The sequence below is a fragment of the Phalacrocorax carbo genome, chromosome 3 (assembly GCF_963921805.1).
Source record: "Phalacrocorax carbo chromosome 3, bPhaCar2.1, whole genome shotgun sequence".
Taxonomy (NCBI): Eukaryota; Metazoa; Chordata; class Aves; order Suliformes; family Phalacrocoracidae; genus Phalacrocorax; species Phalacrocorax carbo.
The window spans coordinates 43,255,889-43,280,275 of record NC_087515.1 but is presented as its reverse complement, the minus strand read 5'-3'; the positions used below and the strand labels follow the sequence as shown (position 1 = coordinate 43,280,275).

General features: G+C 43.9%; 2 protein-coding genes across 9 annotated transcripts in view; one reads left to right on the top strand and one right to left on the bottom strand.

Moving 5' to 3' along the window:
* LOC135312536 (ADP-ribose glycohydrolase MACROD2-like) overlaps window positions 1-16,304 on the top strand; it is a 914,210-nt gene extending 897,906 nt beyond the window's left edge. For 6 of the 8 annotated variants that reach the window (XM_064446745.1, XM_064446742.1, XM_064446740.1 and 3 more), the window contains 3 exons: window positions 4,384-4,467; window positions 10,191-10,259; window positions 12,243-16,304. In XM_064446745.1, the coding sequence (XP_064302815.1) occupies window positions 4,384-4,467; window positions 10,191-10,252 (146 nt within the window). In that variant the 3' untranslated portion in view covers window positions 10,253-10,259; window positions 12,243-16,304. Of the gene's footprint in view, window positions 1-4,383; window positions 4,468-4,931; window positions 9,565-10,190; window positions 10,260-12,242 lie in introns of those variants that run through there. The other 2 variants (XM_064446739.1, XM_064446741.1) reach the window with 2 other exon arrangements.
* Window positions 15,857-24,387, bottom strand: part of KIF16B (kinesin family member 16B) — a 220,564-nt gene continuing 212,033 nt past the window's right edge. The window contains exon 37 of the mRNA XM_064446734.1: window positions 15,857-24,377. The gene's annotated coding sequence lies outside the window, so the exon portion shown is untranslated. The remainder of the gene's footprint in view (window positions 24,378-24,387) is intronic.

Sequence of the window (24,387 nt, the reverse complement as noted above, 5' to 3'; positions counted from 1 at the left end):
GAAAAGCAAGAGGCACTTTGTGGCAGTGCCATTCCTGCGGACTTGGTGCTGTTGTACTCGACCTGTGCATTGCAGAAGGATAGCGAGAGGGCAAAACCACCTGCCAACTTGAACATAACAAAGTACAGACAGGCCGTGATTGCTGTGTTTGTTTTAGAGCCCCAAGAGGAGCAGGTTGGGTGGTTTTGCACGCAGAGCCAAGAAGACAGCATAAATCTTTTATGTGGTAGAAATCTGGTCTGGTTAAAAGGGTCAGTCATCCCAGATGGAGGTGTCAAACAGGAGTCAAACTGAGCCCTTGTATCACAGACAGCTTCAGTTTCTAAGTGAAGCAGCATTTATAATGCTACTAAAATACAGTGGTAAACAAAGTACATGAAGGCTTGACAGTCACATTAGCAAAGAGCTATAGTGAAATGACTGGGAAGAAGGAAAAAAAACCAGCTCTGGCTATTTGCAGAGCAAGAAAAATGGAACTGGTTTTGACAGATAAGACAACACAGCTGTGGGTCAGAAAATTTTTTTTGGTTATTTTTATTGCTGCAGATGAAAATGGTGTCTTCAAATTTTAACCAGAGAAATTTGGATTTTAATGAGCCTCCATCTCTCAGAGTCTCCCAATTAGGGGAAGCATATTTACAGCTAAACTCAAAATAATAAATTTTATTCAGTGGATATGAATCAGAAAAACTGGATCATTCAGAATATCTGGGATGTGGTTTTCATATTGCATAATGACAGAGGTGATTTTTTCAAGTATATAAGTAGAAGCAACTGCTTTACAAATAATTTACAACTAATTAATTTCCCATTGGCAAATTGCCCATGGGCAGGATAGTATTTTATTGGAATTCCTGTAGCAACACCCAGAATTGCTGGGCAGACATGTTACAGGAATAATGACCTTACCACTTGCCTGTAAAAATAGAAGGAGTTGTCTGGACTCTTGTATTAATAACTCTTTTCTTCCTCAAATATTCAGAATGATCTTAGGTCCAGGATTTCCCACTTAGTTGCAAAACTTCTAAAATCGGGGAATTTTTAAGATTTAAGTTATCTTGGTGTAGCCTGATTGCACTGACAGAACTCATGTATGCATGAAATCTGTTTTTCTGTCTTAAACCTAGTCTTTGACCCAATAACAAGCTAGGAATAATTTATAATAATATAATATATAGTAGTATTATAATAATATCTAATATTCTGATTCAGAGCCTACTTGACAATCCCTTACCCACACCTGATACAAGGACTCTGCTAAGACTGCTTTTGAAGCCTGATCTCCCAGGGTCCCTCAGTGGTCAGCAAAGAGAAATAAACTCCTTTAAGGTGGGCTGCTCAGAGCAGAAGCTCAGTTCAGGTGCCTTCCAGGAATGATTTTATCAATTCTAGGGGGACTATGTTGGGATTATGCTTTGAATTACCTGGGAGAGGAACCTGCCTCCCTCTCCTGATTACAAAGGTGCTCTTCAATACACAGCAAAGCCTTGGTGATGATCAGGTAAAAATGAGTTTTATGGATTGCTCTGTGTTGCAGCTTCTAAGCCTGCATAGTTGCCTACTTTTATGACTTGAAATAGATGTAAACCTTGTGCAAAGGGAGGAGGAGAAAAGGAGGGTGGTTATACTTTTTAATTATCAGGATTTATCAGGGGTGTGGAAAATAGATGTCTGACCTTGGTACTCAGGCACTTTTAAAATTGGTGCTAATGTATCAACAACCACCAGATCTTTGTGGAATCTCATGAAACGCATGTCAATCTGGAACCGCGTTTCTCCAGAGAAAGAACAGTGTATTAGCTGTAGCCCCATGGAACTATTGACAGATTGTGACTATAAAGGAGAAAAAAAGATGAAATAACAGTACAGAGATTTCTGTCTTCCTGATATATATTTGTCTTATCTGTTTCAGAAAGCTAGGAGCCATCCTTGCTGGCATTAGAAGCCTGTTGTCAGTGCTAGGCTGGTTGTGTAACCAGCCTGCAAAGGGTTCAGGTAACGAGCTCTGTCAGGAGCACAATTAGAAATGGTAATTGAAATTGAAAGTGGTGTCTCCCACACTTCCTCCCCTTTGGTAACACTCTCGACTCCTGCTTGGAGACCCAAAATACCTCACTTGTTTGTGCTCTAACTTGCAGCAATCAAACCAAGCGGGTGAGAGGAGGCCTCTAGAATAAATTGGTTGTCAATGCGGTTCTGGTATTGATCAAGTTCTGCTGTTTATGTGAAATGGGTTCATTTCTGTGTGGCACTTGGTTTTACTGCGCAGCAGGGAAGAAGCTTTTTCAATAATACCGCTTCCACGTGCCTGGCAGTATAGTGAATATTCCTGTCCCCCACCCACAATAATAGCAAGGGAAGAAATAAAGATTTATATTAGCTGAGTTTGAAAGTCTTCCAAAAAATTGGATGGTGTAATGTGCAAGCCTCCTCCCAAGGTTTGTGGTGGTGCTCTGCTTTGTTAAGGTTTAAAATATATTCTGCCTCGTGTGTCCCTGAACGTTGTTTACAACTATAATTTTCTTACTGACAATATCCAGCAATCAACATACGCTGTAATAAAAAAAAAAAAAAAGATACAGCTGTAATCCCCGCCTAGGGAAGGGATGGGGAATCAGCTATTCAGACTTGGAAAGAAGGTGAAAACGCAGAACACACATTAGTGCTCTTCTGAAAATGTTTATGGCCCTAAGCCTCTCAGAAAGTAATTTTACAAATTTGCTGCTGCCATTCTTACTCTTTCCAGCCTTTTTCTAGAGCTGCCCACCCCAAGAGGCCAACCTGTAGCTTTTGGTATTGAGGGCCCTTGACATCTTCTGCTTTTGCCCCTGCAATGGCAGCCCTAATTAGCACGTGTGCATGCACGCATCTTTTCGTGACCTGGATTTATCCTTTGGATGAGCAAGTGCTGGGAAAGCCTAGGCCTGTCTGTGTATAAGGAACCTCAGGAGAAAACCATGCTTACCCTCCTGAATTTCCCAGAGAAGCGTCAGGGATTTGCTGTGCCCTCAAAGGGGCCATCTCAAGCATTTGCTGACATGTGGTGTTCACAGTCACAGATGTTTACAGGCATTTTGTTTGTACGAGGAGATGATTTACACCAGTGCGGAAGAGGTGGAGCTGGTGATACAATGATCCACTGAAGGATTTCTGCAGTAGAAGTAAGATCTATCAAACTGATGGGTGACAGCTCTGTCGCTGTAAAGTCATCCATCCCACTTTCCCCCATGCTTGCTGCAATGGCTAACTGAGCTTTCTGGTGGCTATTTTTTGTTGGTTTCTATATGTGCTGGGTCCTTAGTTTACCATTTAGATACTTGTTAGAACCATTAGGTAGTGCTCTGGAAGTTGCCCATGAGAATAGCATTGCCAACATAGCGAGCACAGGGGAGACTGAAATCTCCATGACAGTGGCTTGCAGATATGATTAGAATGAAAACTGGCTGAAAACTTCAGTGGTAGATACATGTTTATGGACAAAATAAGTGTAGCGTACTGAAGAAACCCACTCTAGACTTCCACAGAAAGGGAAAGGAGGTGTTTGTGGGACTGTGAATGTCTAATCTCTGTTGCTGAAGAGGTAAATGATTTCCGCTTAACAGCAAACACTTTCTGAGATGTCTCGCTCCTTGCTACACTTTGCTTTCTCATAATAACCACCCAAATGTCTGGATTGCTTAGCAACCAATAGCCTGACATCCTGTAGTTCAACCACAGGACAGGTGCAACAGGCTTTATAGCGGCCACAAAAGCAGAGAAGTAGCATGATGGAAATTAACTAAAAATTGGCTTCTCCGCACTGTAAATGGCAGAATATTAGGAGAACTGTGTATAAAACAGCAAAACCACCTTTTTTTTCTATTTCAAGTATTGTTAGGAGGTTGGATCTAAGCTTCCAGACACGCCTGAGGCAGAAGAGATAAAAATGTTGAGTTACAGCGATAAAATGCATTTACCAAATTCAAATTCTAGTTTGTGTCTGAGTGCCCAGTATATTTGAATTCTCTCTGTATCTATTTTTATTCTGCTAGCTTGAGAAACTGTGTGATTAGGTCCCCATTATGAGCAGAAGGGTTCTTCAGAAATGATGAGGAAAGAATGGCAGGGAGGCAGAAGCACACACCATGATGTTGTTTTAACAATCCGAGTTAGAAAAGAGTGCAGATCGCTACAAATATTCAATCAATTATTTTCAAATCATGTTCCTCCCCCTATATCCTCTGTCCTTTTCTCTAATGGCTGTCACTATACAGCAGCAGTGTAAAGGCAAGGGCATGCCAGAAGAAAAAGGAAAAAATCCCAGGCATACAGAGTCTAAGAACTATACATTAATCAGGTACTATAAGTATTGATTTTTTTCTCCTTCTTTGGCTTGTTTTACAGGGATGCAGAGGAAAGAAGAAACTTCTGTGGAGCCTATGAAAGTTGACCTTGCATGTGAAGCAGCAGACATTTCAAAAAAGGATGGTATGTTGTTCTAATATTTTAATTGTCCTGAAGTGGATACATAGCATGCCTTTCTGAGGTTTGTTTGTACACTTCCCCCCAAAATAGGACTCATATTTATAATCTCTCAACTAAGTTTTCTTGAGAGTTTACATAATATCTACTGTCTTGCAAGTCTGGTGGAAGTACCTTTCAGTGTCAGCTCCATGCATTTCTAGTTGGCTGGGCTTGTGTGTTCAGTTGTTATGTTCAATCCACTTGCCTTTTAACTAAACAGTATTTTAGGCCCATTGTTATTTTGGGTTGGGTATTGAAATGGCCAACGTGTGTGGTCTCACACAGGAGTTGGAAGATATTTCTGAAAATTTCTGTGCTGGTGCCCAGCCCCATCATGGGGTAAGCATTGGCTATATAACCACTCTGAACTCGTATGTTGACCTCCTTCTAGCTCGGAGCTGATTTCCTCTCTTCCTCCTCCTTCCTAGCTCAGTCTGGTAGCAGATGGAAGTTCTCTCCCTAGGACATTTACTATTGATAGAACTGTCACAATTTGGTGACCCATCAGCAGTTCCAGTCAGGTTTGTGGACGCTATCAACCTGAATCTCCTGACTTGGAATTTAAATTTTTCTGTCATTGACCTCAGTGAGCAGATGACCCAGCTGCCTGGCAAAGTCACGGGAAGGGCTGAGTATCAGGACGCTGCTTGAGCTCTGCAGTGCATAACATATTTGTAAACAAAATAAAAATTGTCCTTCTAGACTTTCCTGTGTGTAAAGAAATAATGGATGGGATCAGCATCTTGGTACTTAGGTTTTGGTGAGACAGACCCTTTATCACTCCTCTAGATCAGGTCTTATAGTGTAACAGAGCTATGTAAGGGGTCTTCTTGGGTTTTACACAAAGGGTCCTCTTTACTGATCCAAATGGCAGGGAGTTTGGAGTTGGGGTTCCAAGTCTTTGTTTTATTATTATGGACTCCTCTCTGTAGTGAAGGCTGATTTTTAACTCCTTTAACCTCTTCAGCATTGACACAATATAAAATCAAGACATATTTTTTCACATCTCAAAGACAAAACAATTATATTCTTTTATTATATAAGTTACACAAATAATCTAATGCTGATTTCCTTTCTCTGATGTCAGATTACGCTGCAGCGTTGGAATCAGTGGCTGATTTAGATATTGGCCTGTAAGGAAGTTTTTGCAAGCATAGGAGAAGAAAGCATGAGTAATGGATTTTCTTTTTTAAACAATACTAGAGATCATGCTATTACTAGTAAGTGTGCAGACTAAAGCCAAACCAGCCTATATTCCTCATCCTTGGATCAAACAAACCAAAAAGTAGTAGTCATATTAATATATTTGAATTTCAAATCCCTGGAATGGTCTGGGCTACTTAGTGAAAACGAAGCCAAATTTACTAGAAGAAGGATTTCCCACTGGAAAGAAAAGCGATCACATAGCTCTTGTAATGTTTGCCATAGCACAGCACAGCTGGATCAGCTGACAGCTTCTGAAATTACAATCATGATAGGTTTCTTTGTTTCAAATCTTGCTTATCTTGTAAGGTCTTCTACATATAACTCATCTTGTAACTTCCTTTTCTGTCCACTTTCTAAGGTACAGGCAAGGACAGGAAAAGGGTGTTTGCGAAGGCTGCAGAAAAGTGCTCTGCTATTCAGGGAAGTCTTTGTTTCTCTACAGCTTCAGCTGCTATGGGGATCACGTTACAGGGTAGTTTTTGTTGTGGACATGTCTTACGCGCTTAAAAAAATCATAACAGAGGAGGGATCAAACTCCCCATGCTCTGTTTTATCTGAAGGGTTAAGTTTCACTGAAAAAAAAGACCTAAAACTTTTACATGTACTGGGTATTAGATGAGACGATTAAAAAAAAAAAAAGGTTCCCTTTGACAGTAATTTTTATGTAAATTGCCTATTTTCTCTCTGGTCCCCTTCCTTCCACCCTAGGAGAGCTCATCATCTCACAGGTATCACCAGGTACCCCTTGGCAGCCCGGCTATTGTGTTTTAATTTCATGTACCATGTTACAGCAAGAAGTGCTTTAGAAATGCAGAGAGTTTTGATGGCTTAGGTGGATCTCAATATTGGTTCACCTAGTGCATAGGGCCATAATAGTGGTACATTTCAGAAATTCCTATTATTCGAAAGCTGGGCGTGATTCTCCATCAGGAAAGCTGTCAGAGGGTGCACGTGTAAGCCTGAATAAGGGCATGTATCAAGAGATACAGGTTGCTGCTAGACATCTCTGTTGGCCATCAGAGTGAAGACCCCTGGATACTAAATTTTTTGTACCCAGGACAGATTTGCTGATTAGTAGTTATAATGATGACAAAACCCACCTTTGGTGACTGGTTTTCTAGACAGTGTTTCCCTGACAGCAGCCTTTTTTTATTTTTCTTTTTTTTTTTTTATGCCACCAAAGCTTTAAAGATTACTGAGGTAGATGTTAGCTTCCAGCTAGTATTAGGCAGATCAAACTCTTCACTCCTTTTATAATGGGGTTACTCATTCACCTTTTTTATTTCAAGCCTGTGGAAAGCTACATCCTCACTTGCTGACATAACAGGAGAAAGGAAAAAGATGAAGGAAGTGTCAAACCTGAAATTTCCCATTTTTTCCCCTAAGCTTCTGCAGTCTGATGAATGTGCCATCAGCAACCTGACCTTCAGGTGATTCACCAAAGCAATTTAAAAGGAAGAGCTCAACAGCTAACACCCTCATGCTTTTTGTGGTGTTCATGTATTATCCAAGAAACAAGTAACTACCAAGTAAACAGGTGCAGGTGTTTCATCATCACACAGCGAGTTGAATTCAAAATAGATGGTTTTCTTTCTAGGCAGTCTGGAGTTATAGCTGATGTGTTATAGCCAATTTAGGTAGATGCAAGGGGGAAACATTGTTCAGGAAGTGGCTAAAGAAATAGGTTATGTTTGCAAGTAAGAGTCAGACTGAGCTGCTGTTTACATGAAGATGGTAATGTTTTGGTGTCATCTGCCATCCAGGTCTACAGCATAATATCCTGGGATGGGGAAATGTGCTCTCTCTTGCAGATGACTCTAAACTTGGTTTTCCAGTCCCCCATTTTCCTGTCTTCTCTACTTAGATGCTACACTGTGGCTCTTGGCTACCTGACCTTTAAGCATGTAGCTTACTTGCAGGGGAGAGGCGGGCAGCCTTGCTGCCAATGCACATCCACCAGGACAGCAGCAACTGCAGTGTTTTCATGGATGTGAATTATGTGCTGGTTTATTTCTTCTCTCGTGGTGAACTTCCTTGCTTTTAGGAGGAAATCCTTCCCTGGTCATAGTTTGAGAACTGCTAAGCAGATCACAGATTGAGAGAGGAGGTGCACAGGGGTCCTCCCAAAGAGGCCGAAATTTAAGGGAGAACATACAGGGAGAGTGCAGAGGAATGTCCATTTTGATTGCACAGAAACATCAGTTTCAGGCTTAAAAAACCCCGTGGGAAACTCCAGAAGAGGGAGCAGACAAAACTGAATTTAGGAGATGCGCAGCCTCCTTGAACTTCAGGTTCTTCACTGAGCTGCTAGCTGTTGTAGTGTATTATGGTGGGTGCAAAAAGACTGTTAACGTAAGTTAGCAGTAACACCTCTAAAAACATTGTTTAGTAGGGAGAAGGCTAGTTTTGGCTTACAGTGCAGCCAAATGGAGTATGCCCAGGGCTAACAGTATCGTTCTGACACTGACTCGTGGCTGAGAGGCAGCGAGGGCTGTGAGTCACATCCCCGCCATACCCAATGGCAGCTCTTCCATCCGCTCTTGCAGTAGGTGCTTCACTGCCATGTTATTTTCCAGCTAAATATAGAAGATTGTGTAGGTGGCCGTACAATGACATCTGTTGTTGGGGTTCACTTAGTAGTCTGCAGGAGTTTACCCTTCAGTTAGATCTTCCTGTCCCTAGCAGCGTTAATGCAAAGAGCTGAGCTTAGTCACAAACACATAGGAAAAGGTGATAGTGAAACGCACGGGTGCCTTAGCACTTGTGAGTCACCTCCCTGCTGCGTCATGCACGGCAGATGCTTTTAGTGCCGGTGATGCAGGATGCCTGGCTGCCATTTCCACGGCAAACAGTGGGACTCAGTGACCCCTCTTGCTTCCTCACTGGCAGGAGCTCCAGGTCCCAGGCTCTGCCAGGGCTCCCCCATGCTTTTGCATTGCCCTAAAAGCATTCCTGGGTGGTTTGCAGTTTGTCCCCCTTGATATGACATGCTGTTAGCATGATGGGGGTTGACTGCTAATAGCCTTAAAAAAAAAAAAGGAAGGGGAAGGTGTACTCATCTGGGATGCTGACAGAGCCTAACCACAGGTTCCAAATAAAACGTGATTTTGCAGGACATCTCTGTAAAATGTGAGTGAAGCCTCATGGTATTTTCAGAAAACCCAGCCAGTGAAACTGGCTGGCATAATGAGACTGAGAAAGGCTGCTGTCCTCAGTGTGCAGCAGCCTTCCCTTAATGATTTTTTATTAAGCATTCTCTCTTTGCTATGCAAATGTGGGTAGAGAACACAAAGATCGCTAAATGCGATGTGCATCAGAGCTCCATAATCAGGAGCAGATACTTTTCTTATTATTCATTGCATACATTCAGGAAGCCATTACGGTATCTGTTCTGAATATGGATGATGAATAATATACAAATAATTCATCAAAACCCTAACAGGTGTATTGACATGATATTAACTCAGCAAGCGATCACGCTGCCTGGCTGGAAGTATCATAGTTACTGATTTTTGGCTTTTTTTTCCCTCCCCACCTCCCATCTTCCCTTAGTTTCCAAATCTCCCATTCAGATTTAAGGTTTTTCCCCATCACCAACATCAACTGACTTGTAACCTGCAGTTGATACCACAACATAAAGCAAGGTTAAAGAAAGGGGAAAAAAAAAAGTCTTACTATAAATTGCTTCATTCAAATTTACTGCAGAACAAATACTAAAAATGCACCTGCTGAAGTAACCCTTTTATATTTAGCCTGGATAGGACCAATTGCACCTGTCATAGTTTAGATGTTGTTTTTCACAAAGGTCATGCTGAAACGAGTTTAAGCCTTCTATTTAAATTATTTATTACTTTTTAGTAATTTTAAATTAAAACAAAACAACCAAGATTGGTTTTGTAAATGGATAGTAGACAAGCAGACTAGTATGTGTAGGAGTATAGTGATGTTGCCCCTGAATCCTCTCCCAGGCTCCAGCAATTTGCAGTTCAAGGACACTCGGTGGCAGCATCTTTGTAACTGGCAATGGATCCATATTCAGGCCACAGCTCAGCCCTGGGTCCTGTTCAAATCACAGGGTCAAGACCATGTAGCACAGCGAAACAGTAAATCACCCTTTGGAGATACCTATATCTCTGCCTGTGGCCTACAGAGACAGAGGAGGGTCATTGAGCTCTTGAGCTGGTCCCCTCAGTTGGGTGCCAAAGTCAAACTGGATGGATGCAGACCAAAGGGAAAATCTAGATCCAGAGGCTTGCATTTCTAGCGATGCTGAAGCCTACACCCTGGCAGGACTGCTTGTTGGAGGTTCCGTGTAACTGCAGGTTAGGGCGGCTGGCCTAAGAGACCTTTTTGCGGATTTATGGCACAGAATTTTTAATGCAATAAATGTCCTCTTTGGGTTAGAAGCGGTTATTGCTTGATGTGATAAACTTAACAAGTATCATGAATAGAATTTGATGACTGTCTCATTTTGTTTTCAGCTGAAATTAATAGTCAAGTTGAAAGTATAAGCGATCCTACAGAAACAGAGTGGGAAGCTTAAGTAACAGGTGAGACCTTTATGGCTGTTCCCCCCCCCCCATTGTCCATTCAGTTTCCATTTGAAAACTTGTTTTAAAAAGTTATCTTGCTTTAAAGTTAGGCTTTATTTAAAGAAAAAAAAAAAGGAAGACAGAATACAAAGGAAATGAAATTGTATAATATGGCCTGTATTACACCGAAAAATGAAAATATCCCATAGATTTTATTTGTCAACTAAATAGTATGGTAGCAGTCTGGAACTGTAATGGATATAGACAGTGCAGTCTTAGATAATCAGAAGGCATGACAGCAATGACATAAGGAAGTAACCGAGTGAACAATTTTTGGCATTGCTTAGGAAGATGACAGGCAATTTATACTGGTTGGAACAGACATCAGTTCTGTACAATCTGTACTCTGGGAACAACAGGTTCATGTCATGAGGGGTTTATTGCCCTTGGCACTGCAATGCCTAATGTCACTTGTAGCGATACCATTGAAAAACAAGGCAAAGTCAGCAAGCTGCCTTCTGGAGCCCTGCCGCCTTTTGGGGCTTTTTATGGTTTTATACACTAAATTATAGTACTGTGGCAGGAGCGTGCTGTGGTGGTTGTTGCTGCAGAGTTTGTCAGAGGCATAAACAGCCTTACCCCTAGATAAAAATGAATAATTTGGTAGGAAGACAGACGTCTGAGGCTTATCCCCAATTACAAGAAGCAGTTGTCATTTCTCCCTCAAAAGTAGTTTTAAGTGTTAATGCGCACCTCTTCCTTTGGCGTAGGGTTATTGTGAGATGCCAATATCATATACAGAAAGATGGGTTATTTATGCTTGTAATGGTATTTCATGTAGCTCAGAACCAAATATAGCAGCTTTACAATAGGAGCAGCTGTATTGGAGGGATTTAAAATACAAAGTCATCTTACTGAATGTAGCCCTTTATCCTTGTCAGCGTATAGATGACATGCTGCCATACTGCTAGAGTGAGAAATAGGCCTGATGGGTCCCTGGTAAAAAGTACCAAAGCAAAATTAGAAGGCACCCTTGCCATTGAAATATGGCTTCCACAACTCTTCCTTCCCCCTCTGCTAGCTTCTGGTTATATGTTCTGTTCAGCTGAAAAAGGAAGAGGAACTAATGAAATCCTCTCTGCTACACCTGGAAAGGTTATACATGGAAAGGTTAATACCCTTCCTCAGTTTAAGAAAAATATATCTGACTGTTATTACTGTTTTCACGCAGCCTGTAGGAAGTCTGTGTTTCATGCTGCATTTTCCTATGGAAATTAACATCCATGAACATTTTGGGCTGGAGTTGTTTTGCTTTATCAAGGCAGAGTTTACAGGAATAATAAAATTAGCAATCAATTAGTAAGTCTATTCAAATCCACTGCAAGACCAGGCTCCTCCGGCACCTTTCTGAAGCAAAGGGGCCCGAGCCAGGGCACAACATGTCTTGCACAGCATTTTAATGTCATGTGCAGGAATAGAAGCAGGCATAGAATCCTTTGCAACTATCTATCAAAGTCCTCTCGATCCTGCTGTGGCTGTTTTAATTGCAAGTAGCAGGTCCCCGTGAGGATTGATCAGCCTGTTAAACTTCAGAGGGTCTCGCTAGGGTCTTTCAGAGCTGAGAAAATCCTTTGCTTACTGTGTTTAGTATTTTAATGTGCTGTTCTTAACATATGTCCTGTGGGCTAGTACTGAAGCACCCACCAGAGCTGGGGGTCTCTAATATCGGTCTAGGTAGCACAGTGCTGTGGAAAACCAGGAAACCCTAATGAGCACAGTCAGTTTGCTATAGAGATAATAGTGGCTATTAAATATAAACTGTGTGACACATACACATGCTGTGCATGTGATGAAAAAGAAAGTGTAGGCATCTGTGCTAGAATGATTGAGACCTGGGTTCTGTGCAGACATTTGAAATTCTGCCTTTGTTGTTGTTGTTCCTCCTCCTCCTCCTCTTGTTCCTCCTCCTCCTCCTCTTGTTCCTCCCCCACTGTGTTGAAGGAAGGATGCAGGAGAGAAGAGACCTGAGGAAACCCAACGGGCAGTCGCTGACATCCTACGGCATCATTCTTGGCAGAAAAGAGCACGCAGAGATGCTCTGCAGGTTGGGAGGGAGGGAGCTTTGGGGAAATTACTCTTTGCTTTAATTCCTGTTTTGTTCTTCATTGTGTTTTGTTCTGTAAGCCTGTCAGAAAGAAACATAACTTCCCAAATCTAACAATGTTTTGCAATTATCCCTGCAATTACAACAGTTTCTTCTGAACTGTGAGTCCCTGTCTTATATTGGGTCTCTTTTGCTCCTGCATCATATCATCAGTATCCTGTTTCCAGGCCCACGCCTTCTCTAGCATCTTTATCTTCTGTCCCTATTACAGTACTGTCTGCAGGCAACCTGTGGGGCCAGCTTATTCTCCTCCACCCCCACCTTTTTTTTAACACTGCTCCCTAGGATATAAATGGAGATGTGCTTCACGAACATGAACTGCCACAAAGGATTATAATCTGCACACACTAAGCACCCACCCTCCTTGTGCTAGGGATTTGAAAGACTAGATGCTCCAAAATCTCAGAAACATTGGTAGAGACAGCCCTGCACATTGCCCACCTCCAGGCTTGTCGATTGGCAGCACCTGCCAGCAGGTTGCCATGTCCTAACCCTGGCTGCTGGCAGAGGCACTGGCTGGATTCCCTTGAGTGCGTGCTGGAAGCAGAGTTTGCGCATTAACTCTATAGTCGCGATGCCTTGGGATTGCCTGTGGCTCTGCCCTTCACTTTTCTCTCTGGCATGGAAAAGCTAAACTGTAACCAGCCTATGCTATGTCATGCCCCTCTGTGGGTCCTACATGCAAATAACACATGTGGCTTCGAACAGCCAGTGCCCCAAATCAGTCCTGCTCTTTTCCAGTTAGCGCCATGCCCCTCAGAATCAGTGCCATAAGTATGACTTTCGGGTGCAGGTGGGCACAGATATTTCCTCGAGCCTGTGAGTGATAGAGGATAACAGGCGCTCTGCATTCAAGGCATCTTTAAATACAGCTCCCAGCTTTAACAACTTCACACCATATCTTGTGTGAGCCCTCATTATATTTTCTACTGCATATGCATGATTGCTTTTTAAAATTTTTTTTAAAAAGCAATTAACAGTTATTTGGATAAGCATGTCTTGCCATATGTCAATTGTTCTGCCAGTAAATGCTGCGCTGAAATTTTTAGAAAAGGAACAAAAGGGTTTCACATACATTTTCCAACCTTGCTTTAACCAAAACTGATAGACAATACACTCAGTGGAAGAGCATGCAATCTGTGTCCAGGATGTGATGTGCTACAATCTGGATTTTAAAATGCTGCTGATAATAATTTCATAATGTTATGCAAAGTAATTGATTCTGCTCTTCCTCCCTCCCCCCCCCCCCCCCCCAAAAAAAAAAAAAAATATGCACAGATCCCAGTTATTTGCTAGCTGGCCAAATAAAAATATAAGGGAAAAAAAGTAAAAACTAAGGTAAGACATATCTCTATCCTCCTGTGATCTGGGTTTATCCCAGCTAGAGTAGGTTTGGTGATAAGTCATCTGCGGGTATAACAGTGAGTCGAATGTGGCCCTAACATGGCTATGGCAGATGATGGCTGCCTTCAGCTGCAGGTTCATTTGAAAGCATGTCAGAGCAAACAAGGATTAGAAAGGAAAACAAGAAAAGCCCCAGTCTTTATGCAGAGAGTACGGCTCCTAGAAAGGCAGGCCCTATCTCCCTATGTGTGGCTCCAGTATGTTTGCTTCTTAGTGGGATCAGAAAAGTGTGTCTGTGTGCAGATTCTGGTGGTGTTTTAACCCATGTGACAGTATCAACGGAGAAGATCTTGAGGAGCTTCTTTATCACCCATTTCTCCCGGAGGTCAGTGGATGTTTAAGTCTGAATTGGATCAACTGTGAAAGGAGTAAATGAGCTGATGTAAGCCTATGAATTGGGTTTATAATATTGATGGTTACCTAAATTTGCTAGATACCACTCCTTTAGCCCTTGTTCTCCTCAGAGCACCTTTGAAGGGACTCCTTGTTCCCTTTGAGGTATCTCTGCTGCTTTTCTATCCCACCCCTGGGGTCATGCTTAACAGAACATGTCTTTGGGGCATGGATATCGCCCCCCGCCCCGACTCTTCTTTCACCTTGTTTCCAGCTGATTTCAGTTTTGCAGCGGGAAGCCTCTGCATGGTGTGCATCCCGTATGTTTCTGTATGGTTTCTGTACCAGGTGATTTTGATTGAAATGGCCTGTCATCATAATAGATGGGGGAGGAGTGGATAAATACCTCAGGAGGAAGGGGGATGAACACATTAGGTGTTTCAACTCCCCTTTAGTGTGGTCACTCTGAAAAGACCAGGATTGAAGGGCTCCCTCCATCTAGGTAAGTAAGGGAACAGGCCCCGCAGGGCCAGGAATTAACTCAGTGAGCTCGATTTTGAGCTGTGTGAAATGTCAAGGAGATCTGAGGTGGCCAGGTCCTCAGCCAGGATGAACTGAGCTCTGCAGAGCTGTGATAACTTCAGCCAGTGAAGTATCTGGTCCTCTGAATGTATCTCTGCTCTTGTTTCTGTCGTGCTCGCCCATGGGCAATGTTAATGGAGCTGTAGCCTGCCATTATCTTCATATCTGTAGTCACTCTCGCCATAGCCAGCCTCGGTTTTCGTGAGGGAGCCAAAGGGAGAGCCCCAGAGGAGGCTGGCTGCCAAGGTGTGACAGTTCAGCAAGGAGACAGACTCCTTAAACTCCTTGTGAAGACTGACACGCTAGTAAAAAAAAAAAAAAACCAAAAACCAAAACCACAAAACCTGCAAAGATGCATCACAGTAGATGCTCTCTAACCCGACAATAATTTCATTGCACTTTTCATTTGACCTTGGTCCTTGAACAGCAGTGAGTCTTTGAAGCCATGAACCATTTGCCCGAGGATGCAGCACCAAAGTGTGAAGTCCAGCAGGAGGTGTAAAGCAAGGAAATGTAGGAGTTGATTAGAAGTCCTTTCAAATTTGCAGCCATGTTTATATTTATCTTTCTTTCAGGTGGATTTTGGTTTGAGTTGTTGGGGTTTTTCACTAAAAGTGAGTATGGTTTGGCAGTGTGAGTTCTGCAGCTGAGTTAGTAGTGGAGGCTGGACCCATGCCCCTCGATGCCCCTCTGTGGCTCAGAAATGCAGGGAGCTGGTTTTGTAGGATGGCAATCATCAGACCAAGTATTACTCCACTGGGATTTATGTCAAGGATTTTGGTTTAAACCCAAAATGTGTTTGCAGTAGGTGGCGTAAAAGGAATAGCAGCCCTTTGGTGCTCATGTTTGCATACAAAGTATCAGGCTCTGCTTGATAGTTGTTCCTCCTCTGTCTGAAAGCACTCATCCCTACCATTAGGCACAATATTCCTCAGGCTGGTGACTACTCTGACGATGAATAGGTTTCCTTCCCATCCAAAGGGGATGTCTGAGACAGTATGTAATAATGGGTCACACATTTGCTGCAGCTAATTGTCAGTCTTTCTATAAAGCACTGAGAAAGCCTCTCTGTGAATTAACACTGTTCCGCTTTAAGCACCTGAATAAAAATATTTTTAAAAAAATAAAATACTTTTCTCTATATGCAGTGCACGCTGGCTTTGCTTTTAAAATGACAAACTTAGTTACTTAACAGCATATGTGATCTATTTTCTTGGGGAATAGGGGTTTTTAATCATATGATTCATCCAGGATTTGCCTTACCCTGACATTTGTGATATAAAGGAAAGTTTTAAAAAAAAAATTACAAAAGCTAATTTTCTTGATCCAAAAATATGTTTTTACTTCAACGCAAAAAAATGTAGACTGTTGCTTGCAAAATGTCTTCTAATAGATGGTCTAGCAGCTATATCAGGTAACACATGCCTCTTCTGTTAGTCTGTCATTTACATGCTGAATTTGCCTCCAAGTCCATTATTTTTCCTTTTGTCTGTACTGTGCGTTGGAAAATTTACAACTGATGCCTTCACACTACGATGTTTGTTAACGCAAAATGTTAATAAAGCTTGTCCTGAAGACGAGGCAATGCCACAAGTGTGTTTATTCCCCGCCCCGCCCTGCAAACCATGCTGATCGTGCAGCGGTCGTTTTGGATGTCAGTGTTTCAGTTTGGATGTGCAATCGCCAGCATGCACAGCCGGGCCTTCTTTTAAATTTATGATTCACTTGACAGTGGAGTCTTGCGGGAACCGAATACCTCGGAAGGATTTTTGAACGGCATCACCAAAAGTAAGAACAGGGACTTTGCAGCTCAGAGGGAAAAAGAAGTCACTCAGTTGGTCCCACTGCTGCACCAGAGATGTTACAAAACCAGTCCCAGCAGTTGCAGCAGTACTAAATGTCTGGCATCTAGCAAAGACTACTCACATATATATATGCAATCCACAGGTATAAGAGAGAACAGGCTGTGTACAAGAGATGTTACCTGCCCTTTCTGCCATTACTTATTTCAAGACTGAAGGGGAAGAAGATATTGCAAAAATTGTGAAGGTGGCTTTTTTCTTCCCATGGCACCAGTATAGCGTAAAACACTTCTGTTGACCCTGTCTTACTTTTCTTGGTTGATAGCCAAAGTTAGGGGGATGGCTGTGTGTGCTCAGAGCTCTCTGACAAATGGCTTCCCTCTCTGAAAATTGACCTTTCGTTGCCTGCAACCCTTTGACAGCCAACTAGAAGAGGACAATGCTCAGGAGATGTGTGGCAGAGGGGAAGGCCTGCCTTTTTGCTGGATGCAGGACCCAAATGTCAAGTATGGTCTTAGTGGCAGTGAGCTAACCTGAGAGGAATACCAGCAACAGCTGTAACACAGCATCTTGGACCCCATTCACCAAGAGCTCTGTTTTCATTGTTTCTCAAGACCTGAACAGCCTGGGGAAGGTGCCTGCCTTCTCCATGCTGTAGCCTGTTTCTGCTGCAAGGGAATGCTTTTTGTCTCCAACAGGTGTATATGTTTAAAAGGAGAAAAATAAATTAATCTTTCAGCTAGAAACAAGTACTGTCTGTACCACCCTTTTTGAATAGCACAGGTTTGGGAGGAAAACATGGTTTTGGAGGCTGGATGGGCATGTATTTGAGGCTGCTCAGGCCCTTGCAGTGATGGGTGTTTGTCCAGATGATGTGGATTAGGCAAAGAGCATGTACATCTGCTAGGATGAGATGAGGGATAAACCAGCCTTAATTATACTCCTGTTGCTGCTGGCCAGATTGACAACTCCCCTTCCAGATCATGGTTGGAAAAAAGTGGTAGCTTTGCACTTGGGGAAGTCTTTTGCTGAGCTCATAACCTCACTGGTCACTCTAAAGCTGCAGAAACCAAGGCCTGGTTACTGCTTTTCCTGCTCAGAGAGCTGCTCCCAGAGGTTGCCTGTCAGGATTTCCAGGTGAACTTGCCACTCCTCAGAGGACTATGTGCATGCTTTAAATTGGCTTTGGAGCCCCCCGCACAGAAGCGGCTGAAGGGATTGTTATGACCTTGTGCTATCTCATAAGAGGAAAAAACCCTGTGCATCGGGACTTTAATTAGTCTTGGCATTTTGGGTTGGGCTTTTTTTTCTTGTTCCCTGAACTAGAAGTGTCAGGAGACTCAAATACCATAATTTCTCATTCCATTAGAATTATCAGCAACCTCTTGAAGTAAGTGGCAAATCACTATTAATGCCTTCAGAATTCACTGATAAACCAGTTATCGTAATGAATTCCTGCTTTAAAAAAAAATTCCTGATTAAAAAATCTGGTGGAGGCACTCGGGGAGGTCGCCCTCTGGTGGCAGCTCAGGGCTCATCACCTTGGGCTGGGGTGGCACTGTGAGTGCATGAGTCATGTGAGGGCCATCCCGGCTCGCCCCGCCATTCGAACCTACCCAGCATCACCCTCTTCTCAGTAGAAAAGCATACGCACATGCTTGGTTGATGTTGGAAATCAACCAATGATGATGGTTAGCATCTACTACTGAGCATTTTCATATTCCCATTGTTCTTGCTGCAAAGACACAGGATGCCCAAAGAGGGCTCCACCCTTCACCCACATCACCACATTTGTGCTGTGAGCTGCAATAAGCTTTGGCTCACTGAGGTCAACAAGCAAGAGCAGTGCTGGAGGTGCTCTGCAGGTAAGCTCAAGAAGCATCTAGGACAATCGTGAGATTGCAGCGGTAATAGTGCCCTGTTAACCTAAATGCTCCTAGGGTATATGGGTCTGTAGGCTATCCTGCTGTGTCTGGACACAGCTCATGTAGAAACAGTATCCCCAAGCCCCCAGGACTGCAATCAAGTTTGGTTTTCATCAGAAAGAAAAGGTGTTCAGTAGAGACAATTGAGAAAAGTCCTTCCGTACCACTTAGACATGGTGTTTAATCAACATGCACGCTCACGGTAAAAGGCAAGGAAGCCAAGCCCAGCAAGAATGACCTCACTGTCACAAACTAGTGCAATATGGGCACTACCTGCTTGCTAGACGTGTCCCTCTGGGTGGGAAATGTAAGCCTAAACTTGAATTTAAGCAAGCCAGGCCCTTAGTTGTGAAATAAAAATCATAGTGATTTTTCAGAGAACGATGGAGTATAGAAGGAGCACGTCATAGGCCAGTTGAACCAAGCAGCAAAGACCCATGAACCAAGCAGCAAGCCAGAGGGCATCCTGAAACTAAGACTCTGCTCTGTGAGTCACATTATCTCTGTACCAGGAGGGTTGTGTTTATTCTTGCACCCAAAAGGGAACTGGGAGAGGGCAGGTGCTGGCCAGCCAAAGGCATTTGGATGAGGAGGGGTTTGGTTTCTGAGCAGCGACCATCCTGAGTGCCTCTGTGCCAATACAGGTGGTGCAGCACTCCATCACAGGCCTTGGCAGGGGCTCAGGCACCCTGAGGAGAGCAGCAGAACTAATACAAGGCTGGGAGCCACTCATCCAGGGAAGGCTCCAGGCCAAGCTTGGGGACAACCCAGGTGCTGGCATTGACCCTTGTCTGTCAAGACAAGGAGGCTCATGCCTGCATCATCACCTCTGGCCTTTTTTTATGCATTTAGGTATAAAAATATATTATTTAGATAGTATAATACAGAATATTAAATATACTGCATGCTATACATGCTACATGTAGCATGTATGATATACTCTATACAATATGTATATATTCTGTATTTACTATTAGATGTGTAGTTAATGTATTTTACATGGTACAGTGTATATTATTAGATACTGTACATATACTGTATCTAATTCAATTAGATAATTTGTGTACTCTGCAGAAAACAGATTTTAGAAAGAACTCATTTTTATATACTCCATAAACAACACAGGTAAAGGCTGTAATATGAAGTAAATATATTAATACCTTAATAATAATAAAAATATAATATCTATACCCTACAGGTGCCATCTACTATGGAGATATAGATACCAGCTACCACATATACTGTGTTATACAGCACATATTATAGATCACATATATATTATATACTGTTTAATAATTATATGAAACAAAATATATTCTATAACTAACATATTGTTAGTGGCATTTTATGTAGTATATATGTAACTTAGGTGCTATATCTGTAAGCAACAACTTAGTTGCTTATGTAGAATCTAATCTCTATCCTATAAAATTCTGATATGTGTACTATTCCTATATATAATATATTATATTGCTATCATACTATATTCTGTTTGTATACTATATGTCATTAGCTAGATATAATACATAACATGGTAGGTGGTAATAATAATAATGAGGCATAACAAACGACATTTAAATAATATGTCAAAGCTTATACTATACATACTATTTAGTATAAACGCATTACATAATTATATAATTACTGTATAATGTGTTAACATAATATTACTATGTGCAGTACAGTATATTGTGTAAAACATCTGTGGCATATATGTTGTTGTAGGAGTAATTTATGTAGTAAATCTATTTAATAAAATCCAGAAATCTATATAATATCTTCCATAGCATCTATCAGCTCTCAAAGAATACTCCTGTACCTATGCAGTCCATATGTATAATATAGAAATGCATGTATAATATAAACACACAATGTACATTAGATGTTATTGAAAAAATTTGTGTAAGAACAGTAGCTGCTAGATGATACATAGTATAGCTTATTTGTACTATATAACATAGCAAGTGCTGCATAATATAGTACATATATAACAGGATATACTGCTCATATCGTTTTTATGATACACTAGGTAGCACTTGCACATGTGGACGCATACGCATACACAGGAACACACACGTGCACGCACACAAATGCGCACAGACATGCTCACACACACGCGTAGACAGGAGTACACATGGACATGCTAACGCGTGCTTGCACACGGATACACGCATACGTACACATTCACACATGCTTATGAATGCACACGCAGGCGCGCCCACGTGTAAACACGCAGACACGCACACACACTCAAACATGCGCGTACATGCACACACGAGCATGCACAAGCACACACGAACGTGCGCACATGCAGAGAGACATGTACACACGCATATGCATACCCACAAACGCATACGCATACACACAGGCACGCAAACAAGCATGCCCACACACGTCTGCACGCGCATGCACGCACAAGTACACGTGCGCAGACACACATGCACGCACACGCCCAGATGGAGCTGCACACACCCATGCACAAAAGGACGCAAGTGCACGTATGCGTACACGCACATGCATAAACAGACACTCGCAAATGCACACATGCACAGACACGGACTCACGCAAACACACACACGCCCACATATACACATGCACAGGCTCACACACGAATGCGTGCACACACACGCATGTGTGCAGTAGCGCTCGCACACGTGTGCTCATGCACACATGCATATGCCCTTACATGCATGCATACATGCATGCATACACATGCAAACACGCACGGACATGCTCATGCACACACGCGCACACACACGGACACAGGCTTATGCGCACTCACACCCGATACACGCACACATGCATATGAACGCATGCACACACAAGTACATGCACACGAACACACCCACATGTAGGCGCACACAGGCAAATGCGCACACACACATGAAAATGCACGCAGGTATATGAACATATGTGCACAGACATGCATGCGCGCGCACATGCACTCACATGCAGGCTTACACCTGCGGACACACCTGTCCACAAGCACACACATGCACAGACATGCATGCGCACGTGCACATTGACACGTATGCGCACATGCACACAGACACACACACACATGCATGCACACGTCTGCGCACGCATACAGCCACACACAGGCACGCATGCACACATGCACATGCACACACGCCCACAACTCGCACATATGCACGTCAGCACAAACACGCATGTGCACCCATGTGCAGGTGTGCATGCGCACGCAGAAACACACAGTCAAAAGCGGACAGACATGCATGCACACCGACACATGCTCACGCCTGCACATGCGCACTCACACATGGATATATGCACACACAAGCACATGCATGCACACAGACACACCCATACGTACACACGCATAAGCAATCTCGCAGACAGACGCAAGCACGAACACACACTCAGACAAGCATGCAAACGCACACACTGACACGCGCCCACGCACTCGCACACACTCGCGTGCGAATATGCACACACACACGCAGTAGCACTCACGCCCGCATGCAGTAGGACTCACGCCTGTGTCCTCGCACACACGCAAGTACACATATGCATACGCCCTCGTACACACACATATGCAGGGACACTCACACCAAGACGCACAGACACATGCTCACGCCTGCACACACGTGGGCATACGCATGGCATACCCTCACGTGCACCCACTCGTGCACACCCGCACATGAATATGCACATGCAAACACATGCGCACGCGCAGATGCACCTGCATGCCCACACACTCCCGTCCTCAAAAGGACGCCACCGCCAGTGTATGCAGACGTATGTGCGCACGGACACGCGCGCACGCAGGCACACATGGACACACCCAAACACGTGCACATAGACACGCACTCACCCAAGCACACGTACGCATACGTCCTCATCCGCACACAAACACACACGGACACACCCAAACGCAGACATGCATGAGCACAGACACGCATTCACCCAAGCACACATATGCATATGTTCTCATACGCACACATGTACACACCCACGTGAATGCACACACGTGCGCGCACAGACACACACTCACGCCTGCACACGCGTACAAGTGCATACACATGCTCACACGCACTCACACACATATCTACACATGCACGTACAAGCACACAGACGCACCCACATGCAAACGCACAGGCACACGCACGTGTATACACACTCACATACAAGCACGCACATGCAAACACACATGTACACGCTTGCACATGAACACGGAGAGACATGCACAAGCACACATGCACTGACACGCACACATGCACCGATGCGCACGTGTGCACACTCGCACATGTGGACATGGCCAGACACGTATGTGCACACACAGACACACATGGACACTCAGAGGAGCACACACGCGCACATGCAGATATGCACAAATTGACACGTGCAGGCGCACACACCTGCATACATATACACTCACATCTACCCGCGTACGTGTGTGCAATGACACACACACTAGCACATGCACGAATGCGTGCACACACACACATGCATGCAGATGTGCACATGCGCAGACACTCGGAGCCACGCGGATGCATGTCCACACCGAATGGACGCACATGCGCACGCATACTAATGTGTGCGTGCACAAGCGCAGACACACACGCGCGCACCCAGACACTGATGCGCACGAACGCATGCAAGAACAAGTACACGCAAACATGCGTACACACAGGGTCACACGCATGGATGTGTGCACATGTACGTACACAGAGACAAGAACAGATGTGCACACAGACGCAGAGACTTGTGTGGACACGGACACACAGATGCACACATGCATGTTTGCCATAGCACTCGCACATGTGTACGTGGACATGCAAGCACACATATGCATACACATGCTCACACATACAGAGACATGCACTCACGCATATGAACATGTATACACACAAGCACACACACGCAGATGCAGAGACACACAAGCACGTACACGCTCAGGCAAGCACGCGCATGCACTCATGCCTGTGCAGTCACACATGCACATGAACATGCAAACACATGCAAGTACACACATGTGCACATGCATGCACATGCACCCACACATGCACACCTGCACAGGCCCATCTGCACACATCTGCATGCACACATGTACGTGCGCACACCCACGCATAGGCACACATACACACAGACACATGAACACACACACGTCCCCACAGACGCATGCACACGCATAAACGCGGATGCAAACACACACGCATGCATGCCTGCACATGCCTGCCCGCAGAAGCACGCGCACACACGAATGCGCGCGCGCAGTAGCACTCGCACACATGCAAGGACATGTACTCATACGCCCTCATACTCACATGCATGCACATATGTACACAAATGCGTGCACACACAAGCGCTCATGGACACAAGCTCATGCCTGCACACACACTCACACATGGATATATGCATATGCATGCACACATATGAATGCGTGCACACAAGCACAGACACACCCACACGTACACACACACGCAAGCGTACAGACATGCACAGGCACACGTGTGCGTACAGGTACATGGACGTACATGGACATAGGCACACGCACCTGCTTGCCTGCACACGCAGGCATGTGAATGTGTGCACACACACAAACAGACGCACACCTACGTGTGCACACCCACCCATGCACCCACATGTACACATGCACTTGCGCGCACTCGCACTCATACACATGCATGCAGGCGCCCGCACACACATCTGCACATGCATGCAGGTGCCCACACACGTATGTGTGCACACCCACGCACAGGCATGCATGCACACATGCACAGAACACAGATGCAGATGGATGCATGTACACATGCCCACGGATGCCCACACGATGCGCGTACACAGATGCACTCATGCACACCAGCACACACCTGCACCCACACACATACATGCACACACACTCAAAAGCACACATGCACATGTGCATACATGGACATCAATGCAGACATGCACGTGCACACATCTGCTCATGC